A 19862-nucleotide genomic window follows, 5' to 3' on the forward strand; every position below is an offset into this window, starting at 1 on the left:
GGGTGTTTAGGGGTGTGAAAACCAAATCCTGTAGTCTAAAAGGGTAGTTTCTGGCATTACCCTTGACATTATTTAAAATACGTTTTGACATTAAAATTTCTGAGTTAAAGAAAATTGGGCATTTGTAAGAGTAGAGGAAATTTGCCCAAGTGTAGTTCATGCAGCTAAGCTGTAGAAGTGTAGTTATTTATTGACCAGACACTAGTGACAAATACTGTAGGAGTTACAAAATTAAGTGTGTTGGACCTTACTTTACAGTTTTCTAATTGAGGCTTGAACAAAGGTCAGCAGGTGAGGACTGATGTATTTTATGGGATTGACAGGGAAGTTCTGAGGCAGGACAATTTATATTGGTCAGTAGACTGTTTAAGAGCAAGCCCTGGGGATGGATAGTTTTAAAAATCAAGCAGATGTTCTGGAATGTTTTTTAAGTAGCGGGTCTGGGTGTTGTTGAAGTCAGAAGACTTTCTTAGGAATTTTTCTGTAACCTCTTTTAGAAATGGTGGGTCCTGGAGTAAGTTATACGTAAGTGCAGTGGGGATTGGCTTAGAAACAATAAGGAAAGAATTTTCAAGTATATGGTTACATCCTAAGACTTAGAACTTTAAAAAAGTAAAAGTGAGAATGTATACATATCAGATGTAAGGGCTGAAGACAGATTGTTTTAAACAGTTATTCTCTGTGTTGGTGGTATCATTGCAAATAGACTGAGCCCAGATTATTGAAATGATCTGGATGTGATCATTGTTAATGCATTGCACTGACTGGTTTTCTTTATGGGGTGGTTGGTGTTCCTATTATTTACTGTCTGAACAATGAATAAAAAAAAAAACAAAACCACACTTTGCTTGGTAGCTTCAGAAACTTGGGAATCAGTAGTGTAAGAAATACTGAAATATGTAATCATAATGGATTCAAATTAGAATTAACCTTATTGATTGAAGAAGTAAGGTATATGTATAGGCATATGTGTCTCCACCTTCTCCCCAGCCCTGGTGATTGAATCCATCCTGGAGACAGTTTTTAGACATTATTTAGTTTTTTTTAGACAAACTGGGAGAAATAGATGAAACAGGAAAACGTAGGTCTTTTACAAGTGTAAGATGTAAATGGAAGGAAAGTTGTGCTGACTAACTATATTGTGATCTTTAGCTTATGGCTTTTATGCTTGAGGGTCCAAGGCAGAAACCTGCCATTGATTTATGGAGCACATGGTGGTGGTAGTGGGAGCAGGGTATTAAAGGCAGTGTACCACTGTGTGGAGGCTCCTGTTGCTTAAGGTCTCTGATGACTTGGGAAGGGTGGTACTTGGTTTGCTTTGAGGGATGTGGTTATGTCGGTATTTCAGTTGCCCTGTGTGTGCTCCATGTTTGTAAGTGGCCCTCTCCTTCCTGCTGTAATCGTCCTGAAAATCTAAACATAAGGTAACAAAGTCACACTCTGTTGGCTGCATTTGAGTACCCGTTTTTTATGTTGTGTGTCTGAGTAGTCTGTCTGGTACTGTGATTCTCGTCGTACTATTTCTCCACCTTCTGTACTGCCATAAATGGTCACTTGTTCTTGTTAGAATCCCATGTGGGTTGAGATGGAGAGCTTTAGCAGTTACTTGAGCACATGGAACTTGTAGGAACTTGCTCATTGATTGGCGTTACTCTTCCAGGTTCCTCTTTGATTCTGGCATTGCCTTTATCCTTTTCCTCAGATTCATTATCTCTAAGCAATTTCAAAATACCCTGCTATGGAGAGTAGGAGTGAGTTGAGTGAATACTTTTTGCCATCTCCTTGATTGCAGTCTTTTCTACTTGAACTTTTATGTTCCTATAAACTCATTTTCCTGGCATTGGTGCTTTGAACCATAATTTTAGTAATATGAATACCAGTAATACTTTAAAATTTAGTTTTGTAAACTACAGTATAGATCTGGGTATATGGGAGTAAACATTCAAACCACTTATTTTACTTGAAGTTGAGCAAAGCTCATTTTTTGCAAGTTTATGGAAACTGATCATGAAGTCAACTTCTCAGGGAAATTGGGAAGAATTAATATGCTTTCAGACATTATAGTGGTCTACAGTTGCTGAATGGTGTATCTATGGGACTGGGCAAATGTTGCATGTACTTTGTATTTTTCACACTGTTATAAATTATATTAATATGATACTGTACCCTAAGGCTAGGTCTATGCTAGACCAACAATTCATTCCTGGGCCCCTGAAGATACTTGTTTGGCCCTGCTGTCTATTTAGCCAAGGTGAGTTCCTCATTGACAAGTATGAAATTACTCACATCTTCCCAGCCTAAGTGAGTTTTTCAAAATTTGTAGAAGGTAGAAGATGTTAATGGACAGATTTTTGTTGTCAGGTGGACAATACAGTTGGGTGGTTTGTATTCAGCTCTGTGCTTTTATTTAAAAATGAAGTTGCTTAAAGATTGGGAAAGCACTGTTATTAATTTTTCAAGTTTATTCTTAGTCTAATACAGGTAGAGTTTGATACTTTCCCTTTCTTTAAAAAAAGAAATCACTGAAAATCCAGTGAATTGTCATAGTGGATTTTATTTAGAACTAGGTAAAGTTATAAAATGTTTCATTGAATAAGAGCTAAAACCTTAATAATGTGAAATATAGATTTTTTTTTATCATTTCTATTTTAAATGTGAATTTAAATTTAAATTCTAGAGATGGAGTGTTTTATTTTAGATAGTTAAAAAAGTGTTAGCAGAACCCAAATGACCCTGAATTGTACATTCACCTGGTTACACTATGGAAAGCACTTAAAACATTTTCTTAAATTTTGAAATAATTAAAGAAAAACCTGAAATGTTTTCTGTTCCATTCATTCATATCCAGACATTAGTTGTTTGCATTTTCTTTTTCTCTGTTTTTACTTGCTTAGACAGTTCCAGTAATGTAATTGATTTCCCTTCCTCTTTTTCCATTGTATCTAATTCATCACATGAAACCTTTGTTTACATTTATGAAATTATGCCACTAATGTGAGAAGACACTGTATATACAGTGGTGTGTCTATTTTCCTACCCCATTTTCTCTGCATAAGTGCCCTTTCCCTACCCAGCAAAGTACTGACTTCCTGGCTCTTGCTCAAGGCTTGTTGGTATGCCGCATGTCTTATGAGTTGAGTGCTCACCTGTGATTCTGGACACTTTCTGTTGCTCTCTACCCTTTACCTTTACTTGTGTTTCTTTCACCATTTGCTTATTTCCTCTTTGGGCTCCTCTTTCTTTGATGAAATCTTGACTCTTTGAGGTTTATTATCTCAATATAAAATTCTCTGTACACTCCCTATATCTATGAATGAACTGGGTTCTGATTACATTTCTGTATATTTACCCCATTTTATTTTGTGTTTTAGTTTTGGTTTTTTGTTTTTGTTTAACTTCATCTAGCTGTTTTCAAGCTTCTTGGGGAAATGGGAAGCATTTCCTCCAGTATATGGGACCATGGCCTTTAAATCCTGAATGAGTGGAGTGACGGTGAGTGCAGTAGAAAGGCTCATGAAGGAGTGACGCATGTTGTCTTCTCTTTTGTCAGCACCCACAACACAAGACCAGACCCCAAGCTCTGCTGTCTCAGTTGCCACGCCTACAGTTAGTGTTTCAACTCCTGCTCCTACAGCCACACCTGTGCAGACTGTACCCCAGCCGCACCCACAGACGTTACCTCCTGCTGTTCCTCATTCAGTACCTCAGCCAGCAGCGGCAATACCTGCCTTTCCACCAGTAATGGTGCCTCCATTCCGTGTCCCCCTTCCTGGCATGCCAATCCCACTTCCAGGTAAACAACAGATTACAGTTGTTTTTCTAGCTGTTTTCACATTGTCAGTTTGTTCTCATGTGTCTGTTGCGTTTGAAATTTGCCTTGAATCTCACCTGTTTGAAATGTTTTTGAAAGATTCATGGCTAACTGCAATATTTTTTTTCCTAAGTTTTGGTAAATGTCCTTTTTTGTTGTTGTTTACATATCTTAAAATTAGAGTCACTTTTAAAATTACACTTATTTTGTATAATAGCCTCAGTGAATGAGATCATTTTGTTTCTAAATATGTTTTAAATGTAATTTTTAAAGGGATTGAGTCTACGAAGTTGATAAATTACAAGCTGTATCAGCTAGCACAGGTTGAATAATGTACACACATGTTGTTCTAACACATCGTATGCATTCAGTCCTAAGTTTTGCAACCATCTTAGGAGGTAGGTGCACAGTCAAGTTAAATTACTTGTCCATTGTCACCTAGCTAAGTGATAGGGTTAGGTATTGATCTGGTACCCTCCAGATCAGGTACCAAGCTCTTAATAATTATGTTGTTTTGGGAAGAAAATGTGAGTCACTCTTAAGTGTGAACAGACTGATTGATGTAAGACAAATCAGAAGGTTTCTTTGCAACATTTGTCAAGTAAAGTCTAACATGCATTATTTGAGTCTGTTATGGCAAATTCGTGTGTGTTATTATACAGGAAATTATGAAGACTAGAGAAGGAGTTGAAAGACTCGTGGATAAGTCTTCCACTAGGGATTACATAATAGTGTTGGGCATTCTAATTTGAGTGCGTTTGCTGTTGTCAAATGCATGTATTTAATCCTTGACCCATTCTTTATCTGTTGTAGTTGAAAATATTGATACCGTAGACAAGTTTACAAGGCTAGTTTGTGGTGAGGATGAAGAGAACCCTGGCTTCTGTCCCTAATTTTCATACTTTTCCTGAAGCTACTGCCATTTTACTCTGTAGCGTTCTGTGTAAAAATAGAGGTGTGCTACAACTACATTTAAATAGGAAACATTTACAAGTACCAAAAGTTTAGGAATTAGTGTTTTTTTTATTCTATTAAAAAACCTTTTATACATTATTAATGTAGTGCTAAATAAGTAAATGCCCTATATGTGACAGTGACAACTCTAGTCACTTAAAAATAAGAAAAACAGAAGTTGTTTAGTACTAAGGACTGCTTTTTTCTTGAGTTAAATTTAAGACAAGCTGAGTACTTTCCTCTGCTGCTTATTATTATTATTTATTTATTTTTGTTTTTGAGACAGGGTTTCTCTGTGTAGACCCAGCTGTCCTGGATCTCACTTTGTAGACCAGACTGGCCTCAAAATCACAGAGATCTGCCTGCCTCTGCCTCCCAAGTGCTGGGATTAAAGACATGTGACAGCACCCAGCAGCATCTTATTTTTGTAGGAAAGTAACAAATGGGGAATAGTTTTGACACTTGTCAAAACCTCTTTTTGTTTTTAGAAACATTATTATTGAGAGAGAGTGTCTTGCTGTGTAGCCCATCCTAGCCTAGAGTTCACTTGCCTAGTCTTAAACCTTGAAATGGCAGTCTCCTTTATTATGGTTAAGGACAGTGTCAAGGCCAGTTCTAGGGTTTGAATGTGAAAGTGCTGAGCTGTTAATTTGTAGAGAACAGACTGAGAGGAAGTATGATGATGCTATAAAAATACTTTGAAAGACCATTGTCTTCTGAAAGGATGTTCTCTTTGTTCTAATGTTCTTACTTGGAGCAGAGAAAAGGCAAGAGGATACATACTAGTAAAATTTTTATGGAAAGTTGAAGTCTGTCAGATTCTTCATTTTCATATTTCATTTTCTAAATGTTTAGGATAGTAAAATCAAGATAGTACTTGTGAAATTTGGCAATAAAAGACAATAAATGGCAGCCGCTAAAGACATTTCGTAGGTTAACTGGAAGAAAACTTGACCTCTGTCTCCCTGTCTCTCTGTGTGTTGTGTGTTTGTGTATATGTGGGAGCACACTTCTGGGGATTGAACTCAGGGACTTGTGCATGCTAGGCATGTGTTGTAGCTATACTCCTGAGTTGTATTTCCAGCCCAAGAAAACTCCAGCTGGCTAGCAGTTGGGTTGTCCAAGATACCAAGACTCTTTGGAGGATGTCTTACAGAAAGTAACAGTAATGTTGTTGGTACTAAGGTATTTCTGATTGAGCATTCATTTTTTTTTTTCTCATTACCCTTTTCTTAAGTTCTACAAGTTGGCTTAGTGAAAATGACCAAAGCACTTAGTTTCTCCTCCCTGGATTTTTCATTATGTGCAATTAGATCCTGTCTTCCCCCCTTCTTTATGTTGACTCTGAGTTAAGGTAAATTGGAAGGATTTTTTTCCCTTGAGACAGGGTTTCTCTGTATAGCCCAGGCTGTCCTGAAACTCACTTTGTTTACAGCCTGGCCATGAACTCAGAGAGATCCACATGCCTCTGCTTCCTGAGTGCTAGGATTAGAGGCTTGCACCACCGCTGCCTGGCTGAATTGGAAGGATTTATTTGTATATTATTTATTTTGCACCTTGAAATTCTTTGAAATAGCATTGTCTGGTTGTGATGAAGATGATTAAGTAAGAGTGAGATAAACAAGATGAAGGAAAGTAGTGGAAGAATTAGATGAAGTAAAAGAATAAGAGGTAGAATTTGAGGGTGGTACCAGATGAGGATTAGAGGCATGTTTCTAAAACTGAAATCTTAACTGCAATTTTAAGAAATTTACTGTCGCTGACATCAGAATTATCCAAAATGCTAAGTGGAATTTTCTAATTTCCTAATAGAGCATATTTTGAGGACAGCATAATTTGTAGGAAAATTGGACAAAAGCTCCCCCCTTTAAAGAAGGTTAGTATTTCAGATATGTGGCTATTTTGTGAATATTCATAATATGCTTGTAATATCTTCAGGGAAAGCCTTAGATTTATCTGTTTAGCTTGAGAAGAAACATCCTAATACAGGTGGAAAAACCAGAGTTGGCCCTGTTGATTTATCATTGGCAGTTATGTCTGAATATGAAGATACTTGATTCATTTTCAGTTACATAGTGAAAAAAATTTTGGAGGATAGTTTAGAAGAAGAGACACTGGAATAAAGTATATATATTCTAAGGGAAGTGGTGGTTTAATATGTTTGGTGATCCTGTAGATGGCAGTATTTATATTAACTTAAATTTACAGTCTGTAGCTTCTTTAATGAAGTGAATTTTTCTTTGCTTTGTTTCAACGTTAGGGAAAAAAAGCTATACATACAGCTTTCTTCACTCAGCATGCTTTGATAATTCAGGGTTTTTACTTTGGTTTAAAGTTAGTGGAAAGTTTAGTGTTAATATTCTTTATGTGAAATGGTAAAGAAATTAAAGACACTTCAAAATTTGGTACATGGATGTGTGTGTGTGCCTGGATGTATGTGCGTGTATGCGTGTGTGCGTGTGTGTGTGTGTGTGTGTGTGTACAGTTTAAATTATTTGAAAACAGAGTTTTGATTTTACTTTCTGGATTAGGAGAGACTTCTTTTCCCACCCTTCAGTACGAAAGTTTATTTTTAATACAGTATTTTCAATTTTTTAGATTTGCAATACCAAACTAAGCTGAGTTTTTTTCCGGGTACAAAAAAGTAAAAATTATTTCCCCTACATTCTTCAGACTTTTACTTTTAAAACATTTTAAAATTCACATTCACTTTTGAATTTCCTCAGTTTTCCAGCTTTTCTTTTCATTCTTTTACCATCATTCTAATGCATCATGATGCGTCTTCATTCCTCTCAAAACTGTACGTAATATCTGTTCCTTAATACAAGTGCTCCTTTAGCCAGCCCAAGGGATAGAGGTGTCTGCAGCTACCAGCAGCCAGTGACTGAGAACATTGAAGGGATGAAGTGTAGTTTTGGCCTGCCTCCACAGTGTTCCATATTCATGCCATTCCATGGAGTGGCCACTGAGCAGATGTTTTGACACTGTTTGAATGCTACTCTCTCCATCTATGCTTTTTTGTTTTCACTATTATTTGCAGTGGGATATTTGAGTCCATTTTGTGCCTTATTTTCTTATTCTCCCTGCCCCTCTGCCTTGTCTTTTCCTTTCTATTTTTGCATAGTTGTGCCCTATTCTTCAGCCCCAGCCTATAGTTTCAGATGCGCATCAGCATAGCAGAAGTACCTTGTCAGCACAGTGCTGCGTGCACTGCCTTTTACTGGCATGTAAGCAACCGCAGCTGGGTCTGGTGTCTGCTGGGAAAAGGTCCCACATGAGAATTATTACATATGTGTAACAAAGGGGTTTTCTTTTGTCGAATTTAAACTTTGAGACTCCTTCAGATATGAGCTGGTAGGTAATTGGTGTTATAGTTTAGAAGTAGAATCATTGGATTTGGCACCACTTCCCACAAAATGTCAACGACTATTTTATTCCATTCTTGGTCTTTCTCATTAGAACTAGATTCTAAATTGTAGTGGTAAATTATTTTCCCTGAATCCCAGTGGTAGCCGACATACAATGGCAGCTTTCCAACCAATGCTTGCTTATCCATTTTACAGGTGTAGCAATGATGCAAATAGTCAGCTGCCCGTATGTAAAGACAGTCGCTACCACCAAGACCGGTAATTTTAAAACCATCTTAGTTTGTTTTGTCTGTAAGTTGGCATGGTAGTGAATGTTGTTGTTTATCCTTTTATTTATTTTTTGCCCTAGTGAGTGGAGCTTAAAAAATATTTTCCTTTTTAATGAGCAGTTTAAATGCAGTTATCATATTTGGCCAACACTTAATTTCCCAATTGCCTGTAGTATTAGCGTCTTTGGTTCACAAAAACAAATGAGGTCAGATCACTTTATATATCTTAATTTATGTAATAAGTGTAAACAACTTCATTCTCATATTCATAACATTTAATTTTATTTTTGATGTGTTTTTAAGTTAAATATAAAATGTCATTTCCATGTGTAAAATGATGTGATTATGCTTGCATGCAAGTGACTATGTGCGTGTGATATTTGTATATAGCATACATTTGCATTTTAAGGTTACCAAAGTAAGACTACCTAGACTCTAGGATTTTGTTTTCCATTTGGATTCTTGTATCCTTATTTTAACAGTATTTCAAACAATACCAGCTTACTTAGCAGTATAAAAAAAACCCAAAAATTGTGGCTTGTCTTTTAAAAATAGATGTCTGCCTTTTTAAGGAAAAGGATAATCTGATAGTTTACATGGTTTATCATTTGGAGTTGATAAGTCATTTTACTTTAAAACTAAGAATTTTTATTCTGACCCTTTTAAGAATTTTAGAAGTAGGAAATTTGTGTTGGGAATTACACTCAGTGGATTGTTATTTCTTTAGAATTTGAGAACTTAAAAAAGTGTATTTCTGTTCTTAGTATATCATGGTATTTAGACATTGTCGTAGTGGACACCTAAACTTTTGACTGTTCTTAAGGTAAATCTTGGATCCATTTCCTACATCCAGTTGAATTTAGGCATTAGAGTCAAAGAGCAAGGAAATTGAGTCAATATTTATATCACCTTTTAGATATTATTCTTGTTCTAAGTATTTATTAGTATTTACTAGGAGGATTTAGCTCGTGCTTTTATTTTCTACTATAATTTAATATTTGGGTCTAACTTTTTATTATTCTTTTTTTAGGTGTATTACCAGGAATGGCCCCTCCTATAGTACCCATGATACATCCCCAGGTTGCTATTGCAGCTTCACCTGCTACCTTAGCTGGAGCAACAGCAGTGTCTGAGTGGACTGAATATAAAACGGCAGATGGGAAGACATACTATTATAATAATAGAACACTAGAATCAACATGGGAAAAGCCCCAAGAACTGAAGGAAAAAGGTATAGTTGTTTTGTAACTGAGGACATAGTATATATTGTAATAAGTAGAACACTATTTGGAACTCATACTTTTTAAGTTAAAAAATAATTTTGAACTGTTGGTGTATATTACACATTTTGTTATGAGGCGTTGTGTAATTATATTGTCCTTATGGAGACTGATAACACTGATCAACAAAATTTAGGTCCTTGGCATCGAGTATGCGGCAGGTTTATAATGCTCTGTTGTGTGAGTCCCTGCTTCTCCTCAGCATAGTTCAGTATTTTATGAATGGTTGCTGCAGGCCATAGACATGACCTGAGACTATGTTCTCTTGAAATCAGAAGGTTAAAGACTTCTGATTATGGTAGAGACAGGACCAAGAAAGGCATTTTATGTTTATGGTTAACATTTAGAAATAGAGCATCTCAGTTGCTTACTCTGTGCAAGTTCTTTTAAAAAGTACAGAAAACTGTTGAATAACATCGTCTTAGTTGTTTAACAGAAAAATTAGATGAGAAGATTAAAGAGCCAATTAAGGAGGCATCTGAGGAACCACTGCCAATGGAGACAGAGGAGGAAGATCCTAAGGAAGAACCTATAAAAGAGATCAAGGAGGTAAAGGGCCAAGGCATGCTAAACTGGGGGTCAACCTGAGTTTTTTCCTTTCAAAGTTTCATTAATTTTTTTAAATGTAATTTTTGTTTTAAGATTTTATTTTAAAGTGTGTGTGTGTGTGTGTGTGTGTGTGTGTGTGTGTGTGTGTTTGTTTTCATTGCATATACATGTGGGTACCCTTGGAGGCCAGAAGAGGGTATCAGATCCCCGGAGCTGTAGTTACAGGCAGTTATGAATTGCTTGATCTGGGAAATGAACTCAGGTTCTTGAGAAGAGCAGTACACATTCCTAACAGCTGAGCTATCTCTCCAGCCCCTTCCTTTTTATACTTAACTGAGGTCCATTAAAGGAAAGATCTTAAGCCAGAGGTTGAACCTAATCTACAGCATTTTGACTTGCAGCATTTTGACTTGATGTTAAAGTTAAAAGTACAACTTATTAGTTGGGGAATGTTAAATGTGTTTCATCTGCCCTCCCCACTGTCCACTCTGTGTGGAGTGGTCCCTTAGCACTGAGTTCTGGGTTGGGGAGCTTCTTTTATTCTCTTAAGATGACAGTGAGAGCCATGTTTCAGTACTCCAGAAGTTAGTAGAAGTAAGAAACCATGTTAAAAGAAGAGGTCTCCTCATTTTCTCTCTAGTTATTTCTGTTGTAGCACATGGCTAGCATGTCTGTGATATAGGGCCAGTTGCTGCTGCTGATTGCTGCTCTTGTGCGATTCAGCTCTTAACGTAGGGCAAGGATGTGGAACTTTTTAGAAATTCCTACTCAGAAATTCCATTTGAGGTATTTATAATGATAGTTTATTTTTCATTTGTATTGCCCTATTTATTAAATACAATACTATTTCCCTTAGGAGCCCAAAGAAGAAGAGATGACCGAAGAAGAAAAGGCTGCCCAGAAGGCAAAGCCAGTAGCTACTACTCCGATCCCTGGCACTCCGTGGTATGTACTTAACTGATGAATTTTATGTATTTTTTTTTTATTATACTTGATTATTCAAATGACTTCTGTAGGAACAAAAAGGATTTTTAAAAGTATAGGTCAGATATGTTTTTGAACTATTCAATATTTTGATTCTTGTTTGTTACTGTTGGGGTGTGCAAACCTAAAATTCAGTTGCCATGAGAGTTTTCCGTAATTACCAGACAAATACCTTCTTCCCTTCATGATCCTGCCCTGGTATTGCTTATAGTTGTGTATTTGAACCACTGTGAAATTTTGAACTTGCTTTTTATTTAATGTTTTAAGTTCATTTATATGTACATGTAAATATGCATATATAGGCTCCCACTATGGGATTATTACAGAACTCTGTAAAATTATGCCTTTTAATCCAATTATGGAATAATCTCCCTACTCTTTCTTCTTGGGTTTGGTTTTTCCCTTTCTTCCCTGCCATATCAATGTCTCTTTCTTTCCCAGTTTCTTGCTTATTTAACCCATTCCTGCTGCGTACTACAGGGACTTGTTCTTGAGGCTGTGTACGAACACAGAGTCCTTTCCAACTACTTTTGTTGCCTTTGTCCCTGTTCCTCTTTGCTGTTTTCCCCTCCCCCTTTTCCCTGTAGTCACCCAGCATCTGTGTTTAAAAACCATGTCTGTGAGGTAATGTTGAATAGGTTCTTTACTTTCTGCATTTCCCACAAAATAGCAAACAGATCTTGAGAGTGATGAGATGGAAGTTCTTTCGAGTAAGATAGTTTCCTTATGCTTCTAGTCATTCGTGTGTGAGTGATGTGAGTAGCTGTTACTGATGATCAGGTCAGTTACTGTTGTCCACATAGTGATTTTCAGTCAGCAGTAACGTTACTCTCTAGTAGACATGACTGCAATGTTGGAGACAGATTTGGTTGTTACACCTTGGAGATTGTAATGGCTTGTAGTAGATGAGTGGTGGGTATGCTCTTCAATGCACATCTCCCTGCAGAAGTTATGTGGCCTGGCATGTCCTTAGTGCAAGATGGCAAATCTCTAGACCAGATCCTATAAATTATTGAGTTGATAGTGGTATGTCCTTGTATTAACTCTTTTTTACTTTATTAATGGAAATATCTGTGGAGAGAGACCCTCATCAGCATTGGTATGTTAAAGCAAAGGTATGTTAGAAAGAACTTACAGTCCCAGAATAGTTGATTTAAATGTCTTTATGTTTCTGTCTGGTAGAGGTATTATCTTTACTGATGTCTCATCTCTGGCTCTTATAAGACTCAACTCCTGATCTTATTTTGATTCTTTCATATTACTGTTTCTTTCTATTGGGACAAGATGTTGAAGCTTGTCTTTGTATATTTCTGGTTTGGGACTTGGGTATTTTCCCAAGGAGATGGAGTTCATTTTTATGAGAAGTGGCATTTATAGATCAAAATGTTAAATCTAGGGATAGTGCTGCTTTTGAATTCTTCTTATTTTACAAATACTGTGGTAGATTGAGGTGGAAGATACACATTTAAAGGTACAATATGACTTTATATCATTTTGTGCCATTGAGATTTATAGCACCTTTTTTCTGAATGCATCATCTGTCTGACATACTACTGAGTTCCTCTGCTGTGAAAATGGCTGTTTCTCAATGATGGCAGCATAATTGCTATTTGCCTTTCTCACACAGGTCACACTATCAGTACCAACACTACCTCTAATGTCATTGCTAAGGAAGTTTAAACTTTTCCAGTTACTTTTATGTGTAGGGATTATCAGTAAGGCTTGTAGTAAAAATGTGTTTTAAAGACACTAGGTATGGTTTTTCTATGTATATATTTCACTGACTTAATAAACTTGTTTAACAATAATTATGCAAAATGTTTCTGATATAAAATCAGAGTTATTAAAATAGTCTACTTAATACACATGCTCCTAAGTTTGACTTCTCTGTGTTCATAATAAAACTAGTAACCAACCTCACACTTCATTCTCTGTTTGGGGCTTTGTAAACAGAGGCACGGAGCCTTTTGTCCCTTCCTCCTGGTCCCAAATACCCAGCAGCCACTTCCCAAATTACCACACAGAGGCTTATATTAATTATAAATGCTTGACTGATGGCTCAGGCTTATTACTAACTAGCTCTTACATTTAAATTAACCCATTTTTATTCTATTTATTGCCATGTGGTTCACAGCTTAACTGGTGCTCTGACACCTTGTTCCTTGGGAGGAGGCTGGCCCTCATCTGCTTCAACTCTGCCCTTCTTCATCCTAGTCCTCAGTTTGGTTGTACTGCCTCACCTTAAGGATCTTGCCTTGCCATAGGCCAAAACAGCTTTATTATCAGCCAGTGAGAGAAATACATATTCAGAGTGTACAGCAGGATCATCCCACAGCAGGGCTTCATGTTTACATGTGGACCTGTCCTTAGAATAGCTTTACATTCTTTTAGACTTTGTGTAATTATTGCTTCTTTCTTTTTCCTGTTCTGGAACAGCTGTAATTTATATGTCTAGACGTTTGGATCTAGTCTTCCTCCAAGCCCTTAAGTGTTTTTCTTATGATTTATATCTGTGGGGTTGTTTTTTCCCTCCTTTCGTTGACCTTCAAGTTATGTAGTGACTTTTTTTTTTTCGGGGGTATGGCTTGAGGGTGGGGAGGGTCTGAAGAGGTCCTCTCAGTATGATATCCTCAGCAGGGCAGATCTAAAAGCAAGACAGTGGGTGAGGGGTTTAAGCATTCTGGGCCTATGGTCTCCCCATGACCACAGTCTGCCCATACTCCTTAGGAGTCTAATGCATCCCTTAAGGTAGAGGTTTTCAACATGTGTTTCGACCCTGTTTAGTGGTCGAATGACCCTTTCACAGGAGTTGTCTAAGACCATCAGAAAACACAAGATACTTACATTACAATTCATAACAGTAGCAAAATTACAGTTATAAAGTAGCAACAAAAATGATTTTATGGTTGGGGGACACTACAACATGAGGTATTGATTAAAGGGTCAAAGCATTAGAGAGGTTGAGAACCACTGCCTATTGTCACCATAAGCACCAACAGCCATCTGTCCTACTCCTAGCCCCAACCCTTTGGGTACTCAGTGCATACATATCACCTTTCTGGCCTTCCTGTTGCTTAAGAACAGTAAAGACCATCTTAATTCCACCCAGAATATCAGCTTAGAAAGTCTTATTCTGAAGCTTGAGCTGTGTGAGGTTTCATGCACTTTGATCCTTAAAGGGCTTTTATTATTTAATTTATTCATGATGCCTCAGTCAACTTGTAGCATTTCTTCTAACTATGGTATATCTTTCAGTTGTTGTACTGGACCCATACCTCTGTTACTGATTCCTTTCAACCTAGATAGACTGTTAATTACCCACTTGGCTCTCTGGTGCACTCTTCTGGTTCTGTAGGCCTAGACTGTAGCAGGCTCAAGTTTGCTGCCAGAGTGCCTGTTTAAAGCTTTTATGTGTCTATCAAATAATATTTTATAGGCAGGAACATCTGACACTCCCAGAAATAGTCAGTGTTACCTTCCCATGAGATCAACATTTCTCCACTTTATTGCCCAGCCCAGAAAGATACCCTGCATCTGTTTGCTGTGCTGGCATCTGAGTGGTGCCCAAAGCTGATGTAGATCTGAGGAGGTGGTTAGTTTGAAACCCTGAGGGTAAAGGGTAGACGGAAAAGCCAGGTAACCAAAATGGTTGGATTATATAGGGAAGGGTATGCCAGCTATACTCTGACAGGTAAGTACTGAGGTATGCAGGGAGAACCTGGCAGCAGGTCTGCTTTGATAAGTTAAATAGGCACTTCAGCCATTTGTCCCAGGGTTTGAGACTTAACAGCCTGAGTGCTGCTTAAAGCACCACATCAGCTCTATTTTTCTGTTTATTATGGGGTGTGTGTATATAGCTACCGACTTTATTTGTTTGTTTGTTTGTTTGTTTGTTTATTTATTTATTGCTTAGGTTTTTCAAGACAGGGTTTCTGTGTGTAGCCCTGGCCATCCTGGAACTTGCTTTGTAAACCAGGCTGGCCTCAAACTCAGAGGTCCTCCTGCCTCTGTACTAGGATTAAAGGCGTGTGCTACCACCACCCAGCTGATTTTATATTTTTATATTTCAACTTTACTGTGGTTTTATACAAACAGCTTGTAGTGTCATTTTTATCTACTTGCTTTTATTGGTATGTTGAAACTATTAACAGTTAATGTAAGTTTTAATAGTGTTGGATTTGGTATATAATTATTTACTGTTTGTCTTTTCTGACCTTTTGTTCCTCTGTTCTCTTAATTTCCATTTTTTAAATTTCTTTAGCATTCTGTTTAATTTATTGGCTTTTTGAGGACATCTCTTTTGTCATCAGTTGTTACTTCAGGAATTATAATACCCATACGTAACTTCACATTCTGTTTAAAATGAATGTACTATTGTGTATATGAACCCTGCTGCTGGTAGTCCCTTTAAACCTGTACACACTGACTTATGTCTTAGTTATCTTAGACATAACTGCTGTGTGCATTAAAATTCCAGCAGGCAGGTAGAATTTCAAAGAACATAAGAAGAAAATGGTCTTTTATATTGATCCTTCCTGCCATTTTCTTTATTGATAAAGAGGCAGGCTTTGTTGAGTTCTCAGCCTGGAGAATATTTCTATCAGACAGATCTTCTGGGTTGGAACCTCTTAGCCTCCCTTTGGTAAGGAATAAAGTTGCCTCATACAAGTTTTGTCATCCTTCTCCCCCATCCCTAGTTGCTATCATGATTTTTGTCCTTTATATTTTATTTATAGCTGTCCTTTTGTGTCTAGGTTAGGTTTTCTTGAAGTTATTTTGTATGGGGTTTACTGAGCTTATACCTCATAGAGCAAGTTGAGAAATGTCTGTCCATTATATAAGTCTTTGGAAGTATTTTATGTATGTGGATGTTTTGCCTTCATGTATATCTATGTACTGTGTGTGTAGTACCCAGGGAGGCCAGAAGAGGGCATTGGATCCAATGGAAAAGGGTTTACAATGGGAACTACCGTGTGGTGCTGGTAATTGAACCAGGTACCTCTGAAGAGCTCTTAATTGCTGACCCATCTCTCCAACTCCAGTATCAGTTAATAAATTTCCTGTTTATCTTTTAAATTGTTTCTATTCCTACTCTGAAAACTGTCTTCATTAATTTCAGTTATGTTTTTCTTTATCACATGAAACTTAGTTGCTACTTTGGAATCTTTGATTATTTCAACATAGGATCTTTTTCTCATTTCAATGTCTAGGTCATTTTGAGCTTGACAACTTTCAATTTTTGATTGTCTAGCCAGAGAGAAGATCTGGTTTCCTTTGGACTTTTAGCTGTCTGCTGCAATAGGAATCATCCTCAGACTAGAACTTGTAAAAGGGCAGAAATGGTCACCTACTTCCTTATAGTTGTCTCTGTCAGTCTTGACTCACTGTACTTTTATATATTTAATGTTAAACTTATAAATCCTTTCATACACTTGTTTTTTGTTATGGCTTGAATTTTCTAATTGTTAAAGCAGGATTAGTAGACTGCAGTGGTTTATGGGGTTCTAGTGTAGTCCGTCCTTTGTATTTTACATCACCTATAATTAGATCATGTTTATATTTGATATGTAATTTTGGTTTATTAAGAAAAGGTATTGAGTACTATGGTTCGCTTTGTAAGCTATAGAGTTTGCCTTTGAACTTCCAAATAGTTTAAAATTTAGTGCTGTCAGATTGGGTGTGCTGAATTCAGTTCCTAAGCATTTTAAACTCTGACCACAAATTGATTTGCATTTCTGTAGCTACTCAGCTCTTTTGTTCTGAAAGCCGTATGAAAACCATTACTAATTAGGACCTTTCCTCTTCTTACTACTTGCCTGATCTTTTGCCTCCCGAGAGTTAACATTAAAAGACATAGTCATCAAAGTGCATTTTTGTACTACAGGAAAATGATATTTTATCTTCATCTGTAGGTGTGTTGTTTGGACTGGTGATGAGCGGGTCTTCTTTTACAATCCTACCACTCGTCTTTCTATGTGGGACCGACCTGATGATTTGATTGGAAGGGCAGACGTTGACAAAATTATTCAAGAGCCCCCTCATAAGAAAGGATTGGAAGACATGAAGAAGCTAAGTAAGTTTTAAATTAGGAATTCATCCTCTGAATTTAACCCCTTTTTACTCTTTGGTGGAAAGTATTAAAGGACATTTAGAATAATTTTTTAAAATAGACTGCTATTCTGGTTTGATACAATAAGAAATGTGTAAAGAATTTGGATAAGATTTTATTTTGTAAAACATTTTTAATTTTGTTACTAACGTTTTCAGTTAGTCTGAGATGTTGGAACTATTGCTGTTGGCTTAGTGCTTAGTAATGCCACGGAAACACTGCTTACATTGAACTTTTCACCTCCTTTGTTACTAGGGATATATTTTGCAATAATCTAAGTATGCAGAATATTTTTATTTTATAAAAATATTTTAAAAAAATCTCTTGGGTTTGGTGGCACACACATTTAGTTCCAGCACGTGGGAAGCAGAGACAGGTGAGTCTCTGAGATCCAGGCCAGTCTGGTCTGCAGAGTTAGTTCTAGACTAGTCAAGGCTACATACATAGTAAGACCCTGTTATATCCCACCCCCCCATCATTTGAACTAGATAATAACTTCTTCTTGAATAACAAAATTCTTATCTCTTAAGAGATGTTTTGAAATTTATTTCCTGTTCTAATAGTACTTCATACTTCAGACTATTGGGTACAGACATTTATGTATAACTTTTTGTTATATATTTCTTAATTGCCCTTATGTTTATTCAGAGTGTTTTATTCAGTTTGTTTTTATGGAACTCCTATTCATGAATAATGTAGGAACATGGTAAATAAATCATTTAATGCTTCTAATGTAATAAATCCTGATAAGGTCTTTAAAGTGGTCAAAACTTTACATGGAATATATATATATATTGTATATTTTTTTCCTGGCATTTTGTGCTTTGAAATTCTTTGCTGATTAGTATAACTGCCTAGCTGGTGCTCTGGTGCCAGTTTTTTTCACCTTCAATAATATTTACTTTATAGGCATGATGATGATATTTATAATTATAGTAGTGAATGATGCCAAGAAAATAGGTGATTTTTTGTGTGTGTGTGGGGGGGTGTTTGGGAACATTTTCTTTATATTTGAGTCACATTTGTTTCATAGTATGCATCCAAAAAAGGTTCTATGAATTATGAATCAGGAGTTTTATTTATTTGTAAAATTAAAATTGGGAAGTTTTTTTTTTAAAGATTTATTTATTATGTATATAACATGTATGACTGCAGGCCAGAAAAGGGCACCAAATCTCATTTCAGATGATTGTGAGCCACCATGTGGTTGCTGGGAATTGAACTCAGGACCTCTGGAAGAACAGTCAGTGCTCTTAACCTCTGAGCCATCTCTCCAGCCCAAAATTGGGAAGTTTTACTTGCACATTTTTTAAGTTAAGGGCCAGGCAGGAAACATCAAAAGAATTCTTCACTGTGAAGGGGGGAGGATAGATAAAGTATAGAATTGTCTTACTTGGCTTAGTGGTTGATAAGAGTGACTGTTAGGTAGATATTTTATCCATTGTGAATATACGTGTGTAACTGTTGATAACAGTGTTTGAAATGTCTTTGCTAGGACACCCGGCTCCAACAATGCTGTCCATCCAAAAGTGGCAGTTCTCAATGAGTGCAAGTGAGTGAAATAACTGTAAATGGCAGCTTTTCCATGCGTTAATGTGAATGTTTTCATAGTCATTAGCAGAAGAATCGGTGACTGAAAATTCAGTAGTTGCCTGCTTAGGTTTCTTCAGTCTTTTAATTAATTTTTATCTTACAGTTAAAGAAGAACAAGAATTAATGGAAGAAATGAATGAAGATGAGCCTATTAAAGCAAAAAAGCGGAAGTAAGTAATACATAGTTATGCATATCCAGGTACATTTACAGTATAGAGTTGATGAGGTGGTCAGTTTGTGATTTTAAGGTAATGTGTAGGATTGTGTGATTAGGAAACAGTGGTCATAATTGCCTTCTTGGGCCTGATATTAATTAGCTTTGTTTTGTAATGTAGAGATGGTATCCTTTCTGTTGTTAAAGTTCAGAATACTTGGTTATACAAATAGATATTATGAAGGTAGCTGACATTTTGGAATTCGTTGATTAACTTTCTACAGGCTTTAGTAGGTCTAAATGTTATTAAAAAATAAAATTTCTCTCTTATATCAACCTACACAAATGCCATTCAAGGGATGTCATAAAAGTGGACACCTTCTCCTTATATGTGCTTAGCTTATTTACCTGTTCCTAGAGACTGGTCATTATTCCCTGGTGGGGAATGTCATTAGTTAGAAAATACTATGAGAGACATTGGTAGAGGGTTGTAGCATTGGTGTGGGTAGTCCTCTAGGACTGGGCAGAATGTGATGTTACTTTTATTGGGGGGGAGTGAAGTTGGAGTAGAGGATGTGTGTAAATGGAATGATTATTTTGCAGCAAATAAGGAAGTTTGAGGTCATTACTAGGGACTGGTTGATAATAGTTCTGATTTAAGGACAGATTGACTGCAGCCTGATTGTGGCAAGGAGATGAGTAGAACAATTCCTGTAAAGAGTGGTTCCTTTTAAATACACATTTGTTTATTGCCAACAGTATTACATTAAGGTCTTGTTAAAGAGAATTCC

General features: G+C 36.7%; 1 protein-coding gene across 4 annotated transcripts in view; it reads left to right on the forward strand.

Annotated features, from left to right (window-relative positions):
* Positions 1-19862, forward strand: part of Tcerg1 (transcription elongation regulator 1) — a 55838-nt gene that overhangs the window by 11596 nt on the left and 24380 nt on the right. For 2 of the 4 annotated variants that reach the window (XM_052742100.1, XM_052742098.1), the window contains exons 5-12: positions 3551-3793; positions 8329-8391; positions 9433-9633; positions 10119-10231; positions 11088-11176; positions 17128-17288; positions 18820-18876; positions 19021-19087. In XM_052742100.1, coding sequence (XP_052598060.1) covers positions 3551-3793; positions 8329-8391; positions 9433-9633; positions 10119-10231; positions 11088-11176; positions 17128-17288; positions 18820-18876; positions 19021-19087 — 994 coding nt within the window. The remainder of the gene's footprint in view (positions 1-3550; positions 3794-8328; positions 8392-9432; positions 9634-10118; positions 10232-11087; positions 11177-17127; positions 17289-18819; positions 18877-19020; positions 19088-19862) is intronic. The other 2 variants (XM_052742101.1, XM_052742099.1) reach the window with 1 other exon arrangement.

Source organism: Peromyscus californicus, unplaced genomic scaffold (assembly GCF_007827085.1).
Source record: "Peromyscus californicus insignis strain IS unplaced genomic scaffold, ASM782708v3 Scaffold_17__1_contigs__length_78620276, whole genome shotgun sequence".
Classification (NCBI taxonomy): domain Eukaryota; kingdom Metazoa; phylum Chordata; class Mammalia; order Rodentia; family Cricetidae; genus Peromyscus; species Peromyscus californicus.